We start from the raw sequence: 14,155 nt of genomic DNA, 5'->3' as shown, positions 1-14,155 counted from the left end.
CACTGGCATGAAATGACCAATATCAGCTTCATCTCCCAGGCCAGCATCCTCAGAATGAGGTACTAATTGCCTTCAGTTGGTTGAGATGGGCTGGGCACATTATTCATGCACCTGATATCTGACTGTCAAAACAAATTCAGTTAAGGTAAGAAATTGCCAGTTGACTGGAGGATGATTCTAAGGTGTCCTCAAAGCCTCCTTGGAAAAAGTGTAACATCGTCACGGACTAGTGGGAATCCAGGTCCATGACTGCTCAAAATGGAGATGGAATAGTCAGGATAGCATTGAGTTTCTGTAAAGAGCACACAGGAGCCTACGTAAGCAATGAAGGGAACGCACCAGCTGATAAATGACCCATTTTTCCACCTCCGTCATGCATCACCTGCTCCACTTGTGGCAGAGTGTGCAGGTCCCCCCACATTAGTCTCACCAACCACCTAAGATCCTGCAGAAGTGGAAATCCTGCGTTGTATTGCCTCTGTCTTTTCACCTTTTGAGACCTTCCTTTTTCTCTCCCCTCTATTTGATCAATACCATATTGGTGCTTTTCTGCTTGTGTCCCTCCCAAGCTGCACACATTGAACTCAAGAATTACCAGAAGCTTTGTTTTTAGTATATTAATTACAGTGCACCAAAATTGAGAATGATACCCTTTTGGAAGTTTATAGTAATGTATTTTGTTTTGCTGGTTGCCGAATGTGCCTCATTTATGGTTTGACTCAGACGTGGTAATCTCAAAGCTTTGTTGAATAATGTTGTATTATATAAGCAATCTGTACATTTATAAAATGTCATTTACATCCTTGAGACATTCTGAAGCACCTTCTTGAAGTAGAAAGTCGGAAGAATGGCTGCTAACATGGGTCCAGTAATGACCAGACAATTAGTGGGGTGGAGAATATGGTGAAGGTTTAAAAATATACAATGACCAGGATATTAAGGAGAAGTCCCTTTCTTTGAAATATAGCCATGGAATCTTTTGCTTCCACCGAAGAAGGCAGATGGGCCTAGATTTAATATCTCTCCAAAAAGAATAATCTGCCCATCTATGCAGGATTCTGTTTGTAGAGCAGAGAGTTGTTGGCCTATCTTTTGAATTGGAGTAAGAGGTTTGAGAATTTAGGATATTCTGGAATACCACACTTCGAAACAACAGGTATAGCTTTTCCATTGTATTCAGAGTTTAATTAAAGTGTATCCTTTGCTGTAATTTTCTGGAAATTGTACTTTTCATGTGCCTGTTTTCTGTGACTGTGAGCTCAGATGCTGTGATGCATTCTAATATCGGTTGGAAATTTAGATTTGTGGGGCTGTAGTTAGATTTATAGAAATGTAATCCATACACTAATCTTATCCCAAGGAATGCTCATTCTATAAACAGTTAATGAAAATGGCCAGGATTCCTTTCTTAAGTTTACTTCTGGTTCTGAAGTGAAAATGGATCCTTCCCCTCCAACATAAGGATTATATCACACAGCTAATCTGTTGTTGAAGTGAGGACTGACTGAGAAATACTTGGCGTTTCCTTTTTTTTGCCAAAATTGAAGTAGTAACCTTTCCCATTGAATATGAAGCATACTTTAGTCAGCAAGAAGGGATTTCTAAATCCAGGGAATAAGTAAACTGTGTTTTTAATTATTCAGAAGAAAATTCAAGTATTCCATATGGGCAATAGAGCAGTTTCCATTGTCTCGTATTTTAATTTTATCATTAAATTCTTTCTTGTTGGGTTGAATAGGGTACTTTGAAACTTAATCTTACAATTAGTGGGTTTTGGCATTTTTATTACACAAGTATTTTTTTTATTTTAAAGCAAGTTTATTTGATAAGAATTGTGGTACAAACTTGCAAGTTTATTTTTCTCATTCTTTTTATAGGGCAAAGTACATTAAGAGTGAAGATGAAATGTTATCAGATCAATTAAATTAATTCTGTTTGTTCCTGTAGCTGGAACAGTATATGGAATATAATACATTTTATTTGGATGAATAACAGATGTGGGATTCAAAATGTTTTCCAAATATTTGTAGAAGTTAAACTGGGTCAAGCCAACTCCAGTTTATAACCTGATGCTATAATTTGTCTTTCAATATTATTCTTCCTCCTTCAGAAAGATTTGATCACCATTGCCCCTGGGTAGGCAACTGCGTGGGAAAAAGGAACTACAGATTTTTTTACATGTTTATTTTATCACTGTCATTTTTGACAGTATTCATCTTCGCTTTCGTCATCACTCATGTCATTCTCCGTAAGTATTGTATTAATTTGGACTATTTGTAGACTGGCATTTCTAGCTCTCTTCCCATGCTCTGATAAGAAGCAAATTGCAGTTTCTGGTTGAGTGAAAGTAGCTTGGATGTGACTGCATTTGGGATCAATTTAGAAATATTTGAAAACCCACATACTCGGAATGCTCTCAATTTCAAGGTGTGCAATCATGACTAAATATAAATGAAAATGTATTTGTTGAAACACAAATTGATAGATACCAATAGTATTTTTGATGGAACAACTTTCATCCCAGATCACCAAGATCCTTATACTTAGGAAATGGGCAAATGTTGACTTAATATTTGTTTATTGGCAAAAACAATTGAACTTAATGTAAATTAAGAAATATGAGTGTTTCTTATTTGAATAGGAATGTGTTTAGTTTGTCACACAATCTTTGAACTGTAAATGAAAAACTGCATATTTAAAGAATTTTGTTTTTAAGTGCTTGTACTCATCAGGTAAAAGAATATCTCGTACTCAAAGGCTATTTTTATTTCCTATATCAACCCATCCTGTGGCCTCTTGAGTAAGGTAGGCTAATTCCCTGCTAAGCAGAACATATGGACATTTTAGACTGTCTTAATCCAGTTTCTACACTCAATTTATAAAGGATACAACTAGTTTACAGAGGAGATTATTGCCTATCGGTTGTGGCTAGACTTTAATGCAGTCCAGGGTTTAACTCAGATCTTTGAATAAGTATATCTTAATTGTACACCTCGTGGATTACAGTCTCCTTTAATGTAATATCCTGATTTTTTTAAATTAATGTAATAATATTTAAGAATTCATGTATGGCATATAGAATCTCTTCTGATTTGCTTGAAAACAAACAAAAAAAATATTATTTTGTTCCAATAAAGTCCTGTGGCATTTTTTTAAATTGTACTGATCAATTAAATATGTCATGTTTAAAATGAACAGTCTTTGGTTAACTTACTGCCTGAATTATCTGTGTAAGAATTACGATCAGTTTTATCATCAGAAGTTTCATTTTGTAGGGGAAAAAACTTGATATAATATCATTAAAAATTCCAGATATCTTTACTGCTAAATAAGCTGAGAACAAGAAGTCCTCAAAGTTAGAGGAGAACTCTAAACCCTGGCAGTGTGATGCTGAAAGCTCAGGCAATTTGTTCTTCATGTGCTTGCATTCTTCATTTTTTTTGTTGTCCTGTTTGGAAAGACCTTGTTGGTGGATAAATCTTTGTCAAGAAACCAAGATAGATTCATACTAGCACATTGAGATATATGCAGTTTGATGAGATATGAGTTGAAATGTAATTCTTATGCAGACAAAAGGTGGAATAGTTTTGCAATAAGATGTAGTTTGAAAGGAAACCATTTTATAGAATTGAATATAGGGGTACAATGTTTAAGCTTTCTGATTAATAATATTTGAATGTAATTCTTGGAAAAAGTAATCATAAACTCTTGCACTTAATTGATTTTTTGAATTAACCTTTTGATTTTCTTTTAACCTAACATTTAATCAATTTTACATAGGATCCCAGAAGACAGGATTTCTAAATGCACTAAAAGACAGTCCTGCAAGATATCCTTTATTGTTATATTTGTGGAAAAAAATCCAGAAAAGGTTTACCCCTCTTTCAGAGAGTGTACTGATGGTTGGTGTCAGGTTGCATTTTCTTGGTGACATACTTCTTCGATGGATTTCTCGATGGATTTCTCGATGGATTTCTCAGTATTTTGGTTGTTGAATATTATGATGGTAACATTTTTTTATTTTTAAACAATATCACATTTAGTTGAGCAATTAATACTATTACCCTTTCCAGTTTTTGGAACAATTGTAATAAGAACATGAATGAAATTAGAGCAGATGTACCCATAACATACTAGAATTAGCTTTTAGTTTTTGTTCTAGCTATAACGGAGAATGGCTCCGTTGAATGGCTTCCTATGAACAGTCTGACTGAATAAGCAGTCATTTTGCCAAATATTATTGGAGTGGGGCATTTTACGGTGTGCACTTTTGGATTATTTTTTGGACTCACCAGTTCATAATTTTTATTGTGGCATAGCTTACTAGAAGTGAGAACTGGCATGTTGAGAGCAATAGGGCATCTATGAATGAATTGTAGGTCCAACAGTCCCTAACTAATTAAACTGAAGGATAAAGAAGGAACCCAAGGGATGACGGTGAGGGCTGGTAGGAGTCAAATTAGATAAATAAGGTTAAATAAAGATCAGATTAAGTGAAAAAGAGGAAAGTAGAGATGAACAAGAAAGGGAAGATTTCACTGATGCAAAAATGTAATTTAACAGTTTAATTTTATCACTTTCTGGGCCAGAAAAATATGATTGGCTAATCAATATCAAATCTTGCAAAGGGTTACTTGCATTCTTAATCATAAGCCCCAGCTTTCTGTGTGACTTTCAGCAGTGTTACTAATGAACAAAAACAGCAAGTTCTTAAAAATGAGTGGGAGCCCAAGGGTGTCATGCCACCTTTGCAAAACTAGTGGAATAGGTCGACCTCCCAAGAACTCTTGAACACTGGACTTGCTACCAATTTGCACATTAAAATGTATGCATCATTACCCACTTTTATTTTCTAAACAACATTCAGCCAATTGCCATGTAAGAAACATCCTTATTTGTACCAATAAATATGACTATTCTGTTCTTTTCCAGTTACTGAAATTTTAGTCAGAAGTAATAGAGATTTTATCGATGCTCCTATGAAAATCATGCAGTTGAATTGTCCAGGCTGATTATTTTGGGAAATGTAAAATGACTGATGATTTGGGTTGCATTCTCTGGAATATCTATGTTTAAGGTGGATCTGCGCCTGATCTAATTGAGAAATACAAGAATTGTTTGGCATTTCTCCATGCAAATGCTACCAATCTTGAGTATTTTGGGGGAATAATAATATGATTTGAGCAGAATCAACATGGTTTTATGAAAGGACTCTCATGTTAGATTAATCTAATTGGAATTCTTTAAGTGGATTGGGGAACTATAAGATAATGGTGTATTTGGATTTTCAAAAGGCTTTCGATAAAATCCCACACAACGTTGATGAACAAAGTTGGAGCACGTAGAATTAGATATAATATACTCATGTGGATTGAATGTTGGTTAACAGATAGAAGACATAAATGGGTCTTTGGTCTTTCCCTGTTTGGCAGGTTGTGACGTACACTATCACAGGGTTTTGTGCTTGGGCCCCATTGTTCACATCATCGTATCATGATTTGGCTGTGGGAATCAAATATGACATATTCAGATTGTTGATAATGCAAAACTAACTAGGAATGTGAGTAGTGATCAGGATGCAAAGTAGTTTCCAAGAAGATGTAGATAAGCTGAGTGAGTGGGCAACAAGATGGCACATTGAGTAGTGTGGAAAATGAGGTTATCTACTTTGACAGAAAAAACAAATGCTGAATTTTTAAAAATGGTGATGGACCAGGGTGTACTTGTACATAAGTTGCTGAAAAGGTAAAAGGCAGGTGTGGCAGACAATTAGGATTGCAAATAGAATGTTGTTCTTTATTGTAAGAGGGTTTTAAATGCAAGAGTGAAAATGTATTACTCCAATTAGATAGGGTCTTGGTATGACCGCACCTGGGGTAATTGTGGTCTCTTTACTTAAAATAAGAGAATATACTTGTTAAAGAGCAAGTGCAGCAAAGATTCACCAGGTTGGTACTTGGAATGGTGGGTCTGTCATTTAACCTGTATTAATGAGGCTAATCTTCTTTTCCCTAGAGTTTTGAAGAATGAGAGAGAATGTCATTGATACTTAAAATTCTTAGAGAGCTGGACAGGGTAGATATAGGGAGGATATTTCCTCTGGCTGAGGAGTCTAGAACTCGGTCATGATCTCAAAATAAGGGGTAGGCATTTCGGACTCGAAGAGAAATTTCTTCAGAGGATGGTGAATATTTGGATTTCTCTTCTGCTGAGGCTTAGTCATTGATCTGCTTTCAAAAATTATATTGGATATATGGAGGAACAAGCGATTTGGGAATAGGGCAGGAAAGTGCTGCTGAAGTAGAAGACCAGCCATGATTTTATTGAATGGCAGAGCAGGTGATCAAGAAGGTGCATTGTTCACTCCTGGCACTGTTACTTGCGTTATTCCTGCATGAATGCAAAGCCCTGAACTTGCCAGTATTTCTCAACTGTGCAGCAATGTTGTTCTCTGCATGAAATCCAGTAGTGGAGTGCAAACTTGTGGCAACTCCTCAAGTACTTGTACTGGGGAATCTGACCACTGAACTTGTGTAGTAAGGGCAATTTAATTCATTTGAATGGAGAAGAAGATTGCAAGAAAGCAAAATATTAGGTAAGTTATATTCTCTAATTAATTGACTTTAATTAAAAGGTATTTAATTATTTTAAAATTTTCCTATTTGCCCAGCAGACCAATCCTATTAGTCCATTCTGCCTCCTTTTACTTCCCTGTAGCCCTGCAACTTATTCTTTCTCACATGCCCATCATCTCTCCTTTGATTCTTTTGCAACTTACCTACACTACGGAGTAGCTTACAGTATTGGATAAATCTACCAGGATGTCTTTGGAAAATGGGAGAAAACCAGAGGAAAACCACATGGTGATAGGAAGAACATCCACTTCAGTAGTACCCAAGGTCAGGATCAAATCTGGGTCCCTTCTGCTGTGTAGGAGCTGCATCATATTGAAGAAGCTAGAAGTTTATGGTACAGAACTCGGCCATTTGCCCTGTCATGTTTATGGCCAACCAAAAGGAAAGCTGTTCCCGTTAGTTTCTACTTCTCAGCTCTCAGTCCGTAACTTTGTAGATGATGCTTGTCCAGAAACCAGATACTTTAATAATATGAAGAGGATTTCTACCTCCAGCTAGTCCCATCCCTTCAAATAATTTGGTCAAAAAATTCACTTGAACCCCTCTATCGGTTAATTTAAATCTGAGCCTCATGACTTTTGACTTCATTGCTAAAGGAAATAGATCCGCCTTGTTCAATCCACCTATGCCTCTCATAATTGAAATTGGAATTTGTTTATTATTGTCACATGTACCGAGGTACAGTCAAAAAACTTTTTGCATGCCATCCATACAGATCATTTCACTTACATGGTGCATTGAGGTAGTACAAGGGAATACAGTAATGCAGAATGAAGTGTTACAGTTACAGAGAAATTGCATCTTGATTAAAGCTGCACTCAATTTCCTTTGTTCCAAAGAAAACAACCTCAAACTAGTCAGTCTTTCATTAGGTGATAATTCTCTAGTCTCAGTAATATAAATTTCTTCTATATCCTCTCTGATGCAATCACGTTCTGTATCACAGTGACCAGAATTGTACACAGTACACCAGTTGTAACTACCTTGTATTTTAAACAGTTCCAACATGACCTTCCTGCTTTTACATCCAGTTTCTCATATAAAACAACCAGCTGTTCTGCCAAATTCAGAGATGTTGAGACATGCATTCTCTGTTTCTGTATCCTGTTTAATGCATTATCCCTTGCCTTGCTTACTCTACTGAAATATATCACCTTATTGTTGAGAATGAATTCCATTTGCCTCTCTGTTGACCAGCTGACCAGTCTATTGATAGTCATAGAGTCACATAGCACAGAAACAGGCCCTTTGGCCCACCATCTCCATGCCAACCATAAAGTACCTATCTATACTTATATCATGTACAAGCTCTTGACCTGTAACTTCTATACCTTGGCAATTCAGATGTTGTGAGAGTACTTGCCTCCACCACCCTCTCAGGCAGAGCATTCAGATTCCAATCAGCTTCTCTGAGTGAAAAAGTTCTTCCTTAGATCCCTCTAATGCTCCCACCCCTTATCCTAAGTCTGTTTAGATATTGAAAGCTAGATAGATAGCTTTAATGGCTTCTTCCTCACTATCAGTCACATTACTAATGTTGTCACCTGTACATTCTTTTGGTTCCGTCTGATGAATTTCTGATTTCAAACAAAATGTTTGGATTGTAAGGGAAATATTTAATTGCAGGGATTAAATCAAAGTGGGAGGAATTGAGTTTGCCCCCATCCATTGTATTGTTTATGAATGCCCACCAATGTAGTTGAACATGAATTTCCTTATTTGCAAAGCTGGGATTTACTGACTAATTTTTGGCAAAGTTAACTTTGAAAGTGTACTCGGTAGTGTGTTTGTGCAACAGACTTCTTGGGAAAATGACTGATATTCCAATTTAATTTGCAATTCACAAGATAACATCACAGCAAAAAGTTATCATTAAATAGCATTGTGATCAAGTGTATAACATTTATTCCAAGCCGCCTCCTAACAGCATATTTAATATTTGTATATGTATTCTTAAAGTTTCATTTAGTAATTGATACCAAAGGTTTTCAGAATTCACAAAAGAAGGTGCAAGTTCCAGAAAGTGCATCTTTGTTTATTGCTGTCTTTTTTCAGTCTTAGTTCATTGTTACTCCTTGACTCCATTATTACTGTACTGGAGGCAGTTGTTTGTTTCTTCTCTGTGTGGTCAATCCTTGCCTTTCAGGATTTCATACATACCTGATCAGCTCAAATCAGGACAACAAATGAAGATGTAAGTATTTTGAATTATTTCATTAGAAGTAGCATGTTTACAGTCTGATTTTCATTTTTAGTCCTTGCTAATAATGATCAATTTCTATTGCATTCTGATGCACAAAATGACTAAGTAGTTTGGAAATCATGATATCAAGCGTAGTTAGGTTCACCATCTTAGCTGCAGTTTGCTTAAATTTGTTCCTTGAAAATTAGGTTCATCCTGTTTAGTTAGCAACCTCATTTATCTTAAAATAGGTGATCATTACAAAACCAAGACTTGCATTGTAGTTGAGAATAAAGATTAAAGCAAACAAACATGGCATGACTTTGTGCATGGGAAATCATACTTTAGGGATTTAATTGAGCTTTTGGAAGAGGTGACCAAGAGGACTGATGTGGGTAGGACAGTAAACGTTGTCTACATGGACTTTAGTAAGGTTTTTGACAAAGGCCCGTATAGTAGACAGGTCTGAAAGGTGAGATCACATGAATCTAGTGTGAGGAAGCTAATCAGACACAAAATTGGCTTTGTGATAGGAGTCAGAGCGCACGTGGAGTGTTGTTTTTCAAATTGGAAGACTGTGACCAGGTGTACCGCATGTATTGGTGCTGGTTAACAATTTTGATGAAAATGTAGGTGGCATGATTAGTAAGTTTGCTAATTGGTGTTGTGGTAGACAGTGAAGAAAGTTGCCTAGGGTTACAACAGAAACTAGATCAACTGGGAAAGTGGCCAAAGGAATGGCAGATGGAATTTGACCCAGACAAGTGCAAAATGATCCATTTTGGGAAGTTAAATCAGGGCAGGATTTACACAGTAAATGACATGGCCCTGGGAATGTTATGGATCAGAGAGACCTAGGGGTACAAGTACACAGCTCTCTGAAAGTGGTGACACAGGTAAACAAAGTGGTGAGGAAGGCGTATAGCATGCTTGTCTTCAACAGATGGGGCACAGAGTACGAGATTTGGAATGTCATGTTACAGCTGTATAGGACTTTTGTGAGATCGCACCTGGAATATTTTGTGCCGTTCTGGTCTCATACTATAGGATGGATGTGCTCAAGCTAGAGAGGATGCGGAAAAAATTTACAAGGATATTGCCAGGACTAGAGGGCCTGAGCCATAAGGAGAGACTGAATAGACTGGGACTGTTTAACCTGGAGCGAAGGAGGCTGAGGGGTGACCTTACAGAGGTTCATAAAATCATAAGGAGCGTAGACAAGGTGGATGGTCACTTTTCTAAGGCAGGGGAATTTAAAATTCAAGGGCATAGGTTTGAGGTGCGTGGAGAAAGATTTAATGGGGATCTGAGAGGCAGGTTTTTCACACACAGGGTGGTGGGCATATGGTTCGAGCTGCCAGAGGAAGTGGTAGAGGCCAGTACGATTACAATGTTTAAAAGACGTTTGGACAGGTTCACAGATAGGAAAGGTTTAGGGGGAAATGGGTCAAATGCAAGCAAATGGAATTAGCTCATGAAGGCACCTTGCTAGGCTTGGAGAAGTTGGGCAGAAGGGCCTGTTTCCATGCTGTATAACTCTATGACATTCAGTGCTGTGAAGGAGATTGGGGATAGCACTCAGTTGGGGTGGATAACAAATTGTAAAGATGAGCTTCCCCATTCATTAGTTGGTACTCTTGATGGATGTCTCAATGTCCTGGTACAAGGAAGGGTAAAATTAGCTCGTCTTCCCTTTCTTACCCATTGTATGGTTACTTTATGTATTCCTGGCAAGGACAGAAATTATTTATTCAGTGAGAATGTCTCTAAGTCTCCAAGCCCACCAAAAGTAAAATAAATCAGTGGGCTACTAGAATAAAAGTCAGATTTAATAGGACCCACTGGGGTTGGAATCAAGTCTGAGGAAATACGTAAATCATAGTTTTGTTGGTTTTGGTACTTTGAGCATACAGTTAATGAGCATATAAGTATTGAAACAGCCGAAGTGGACCCATACAATAATTTGTACTCAGCACAGTTTCTGTTGACACAGGAAGGGAAACCCCCAAATATCGAGGCTGGTTGAGACACAAATTGGTTAACCAGCCAGTAGTGACATTTGCAAGCCAAAAAACAAGAAAAAAATAGAATAAATTAGATTATACCTTTTAATACAAATAGAACTAAAATAAAAGAAAGTTAATTAAAAAATCAGAAAGCTTAACCGCGCTTTGGTAATAAAAGGGCTAATGTTAAACAATTGAAGTGCTGCTTGGAACCCAGGCTCCATAGTGGCCTACAGAAATGTGCAGCTGAATTGAACAGTTGTGAAGAATTGAGATCTGTGGTATATTGTTGACCTGGACGCAGTGATTGCAACTTTTCAGATGAAGACAATATCATGCTGCTTTGGTTGCATCATTTGTGAGCAATAATGTTGTGGAAGGGCGTATATAAAAAAAATAAAGAGTACTTTGGACTAAATTGGTCAGCTTGAACATAACACACAAAATTTCCTTTCAGCAAGTAGCTACATGTAAGTATTGAGGATGAACAGAACTTGTTTATTGTGATTGATGTATTGATCCAAGAACTGAAAACCTGCTAGCCGCATATTTTGTGAAGTTGATGTGGGACAATGAACAAATACAACACAGTGGTATTTAGAATCTTGGTAAACCAGAATCTAGAATCTGAAAGTATCAATTCATTTTCCAAAAGTAAAGAATAGTCACACAGAACTTGAAATTTAATTTTCAGGTGGGTAGTTGAGTTGCTTCTGCATTTACTTACTTATGCATTTACTTACTGTAACAGTTACAGGTGCAGTTTTGTATACTATTTTAAAGCACTGATTTTGTTTTTTGTTCTTTAGATATCAGCTACAACACATTGTAAAAACTGGTTCAACTTTGATATTGCAGATGTTCTTTATTAGCAGTATGGCTGCCAGTTATAAATTAATTTATCACGTTCATTCTCATGCGATAAGTATTGAACCTATAGGGGATATAAAATTACAATGTTTGTAGCTCCTTTAGTGTTGTAAATCTAATGTGTCGAAAATTCCATGTGATTGATTGTCACATTGTTCTTGTAGATTAAAGGATCTTGGTCAAACAAAAGAAGCAAAGACAATTACAATCCATATAGCTATGGGAACATCTTCACAAATTGTTGTGCAGCTCTTTGTGGGCCTTTGCCACCAAGGTGGGAAATTATTGTAATTGTTCAGCCTTTTCATCCACTTGAGCTGGTTTATTAACCCTACACTTGGATTCAGTTAATAATTGTTTCAACAAAAAAAATCTCTAAATGAATTCAAAATCCATTATGTTACAATTACATTTTTAAGACTCCATGGAAATGAAATATTACATGAGCTATTAATTTAGTTACTGTTCAAGAACTTTTATCACCCTTTTTTAAACAAACCAATTGACTGTGACTATTAATATGTATGTCACTGCTATTTGAAAATCAGCCAGTAGGAAATACACAAGATGACTTTTTTGAATGTCTTATTTCTTCACCATTCCTTATGGGACATTGCCTACTTCTGTTCTGATGGATAGCAGTAACTAAGTATTATGGAAGTATGAATCAAGAATCCCACTATGACAGCAGCCATAAAATTCCTTTAATTTTAAAAGGTATGCTTTCATAATATCAACCATCATAGATCATTTGCTATAATGATATCCGTTTAAGGATTAGCCCTCGTTACTGACTCTTGGAGATATTTAATTCAAATAACTGCCAGCATTGTTTCTTGGACGGGTTTTTTGGTCTGCCAAGTTAGACAACTAACCAGCATCAAGATTAAATTAAATCTAGAATGTTTCAACTTAATTTACCAGAAGCTCTTGTGCTTAATAGTTCATGTAAGTACTCTGATAGTGACTTCAGTGTTTTTGCAAAGGGGGCAGCTAGACTTAAGGTAATAAAGGGAAGTTATTTGAAATATAATTATTTGTTGCTTTCAAATATTTCAAAAGGCTAGTCACATTATTTCTATAATAAGCATGAAGAAATTTGCATTACTTTTAGACATTGATTACTATGGTTAATAACTAACTATACTTCTATACTTTTTTAATAGCTTAATTGATCGAAGAGGAACGATCCAGTCAGATACACCACAGCCAGCTATGCCACCAAATGGAGTCACCACATATGGGGCCACACAAACTCAGAGCAACATGGTAGGATCCATACCATAGTGTTGCTCACCAAGACCCTGTCATTGTTTATTTCCATCATCCTTCTCCCATCTCTTTCAGTAGTCCATTTTCAGCTACTCCAGGAAAGCCAAGTCTCATAAAAACAGTTGATCCAAGCTACTGTGATTAAAGAGGTGTCCTGAACGCTTGAATAACCTGATCACAGGAAAATGTATGAGGTCAGCTTTCAGCTGTGTGAAACTTGTATTTTTCCCCATTTATAAGGAAGAATATTTGTATCTGAGGCTGAAAACAATATTTTAGGAAGGACAGGAATATGAAGTACCACTTCTTTACTTCAAATGGCAAAACTGCATTTGAGCTGACTTCATAAATTTGAAAAATAGTCAACTTTAGTACCAAGATAAATGCCTCCTTCCAGTGTTCAAATTATTTGTAGGATATTGGTGTGGAAATCTCGGTCTTTAAATTATATCAAATTTACAGTACAGAAACAAGCAAATGGGTTCAGTGGTTTGTGTTGGTGTTTATGCTTCACTAGTCTCCTCCCACTTAAATTCGTCTAATTCTGTTTGTACATTCTTCTTCTACTTGTACTTAATTGGATTCCTTTTAAAGGTATGTATCCTGTTAGCCTTAACCATCCCTGCAGTTGCTGACTCCATATGACTCCATTCTCTCTGGGTAAAGAGGTTTCTCCTGGATTTTCAGGCTGATTTATTTGTGACTATTTGAATGTCTTCCTCCTCATTTAGGATACTTCAACTGATAGAAATAATTTCTGTGTGTTTACCAAATTCCATCATTTTGCTATATCCATATCATTATAATGTTACCCTGTGGCTCTCTTTCCAGAGAAAATAACCCAGTCCATTCAGTTTTTGTAATATTTCAGTTCTGATATTATTCCTGCAATTTTTCCAGTGATGGTACATCCTTCTTGGGTGATTAATCATCAGGCCTGGATAAAATATTTCCAAAGCTCTTAAGAGAAACGAGAGAATAAGTACCCGTTGGGGTTCAAAGGAAAGTAGTAAATTGGATTAAAAATTGGCTTAGTGGACGAAACTTAATTCTATATCCTATCACACACAAGAACACAAGAAAAACGGAGCAAGAGTAGGTCACTTGGTCTTTCAAGCCTGCCCCGCCATTTAATATGATCATTGGCTGATCTATCTCTGGCCTTAACTCCTTCTCTGTGCCAGATCCCA

General features: G+C 36.6%; 1 protein-coding gene across 1 annotated transcript in view; it reads left to right on the top strand.

The window, feature by feature from the left end:
* LOC127568805 (palmitoyltransferase ZDHHC14-like) overlaps positions 1 to 14,155 on the top strand; it is a 111,704-nt gene that overhangs the window by 73,934 nt on the left and 23,615 nt on the right. The window contains 7 exon segments of the mRNA XM_052012986.1: positions 2,111 to 2,248; positions 3,781 to 3,829; positions 8,727 to 8,770; positions 8,773 to 8,813; positions 8,815 to 8,829; positions 11,858 to 11,967; positions 12,860 to 12,962. Of these exon segments, the coding sequence (XP_051868946.1) occupies positions 2,111 to 2,248; positions 3,781 to 3,829; positions 8,727 to 8,770; positions 8,773 to 8,813; positions 8,815 to 8,829; positions 11,858 to 11,967; positions 12,860 to 12,962 (500 nt within the window).

This window comes from Pristis pectinata, chromosome 3 (assembly GCF_009764475.1).
Source record: "Pristis pectinata isolate sPriPec2 chromosome 3, sPriPec2.1.pri, whole genome shotgun sequence".
NCBI classification, from domain to species: domain Eukaryota; kingdom Metazoa; phylum Chordata; class Chondrichthyes; order Rhinopristiformes; family Pristidae; genus Pristis; species Pristis pectinata.
Note: the sequence above shows the minus strand (reverse complement) of the source record. Positions and strands in the feature narration are given on the sequence as shown.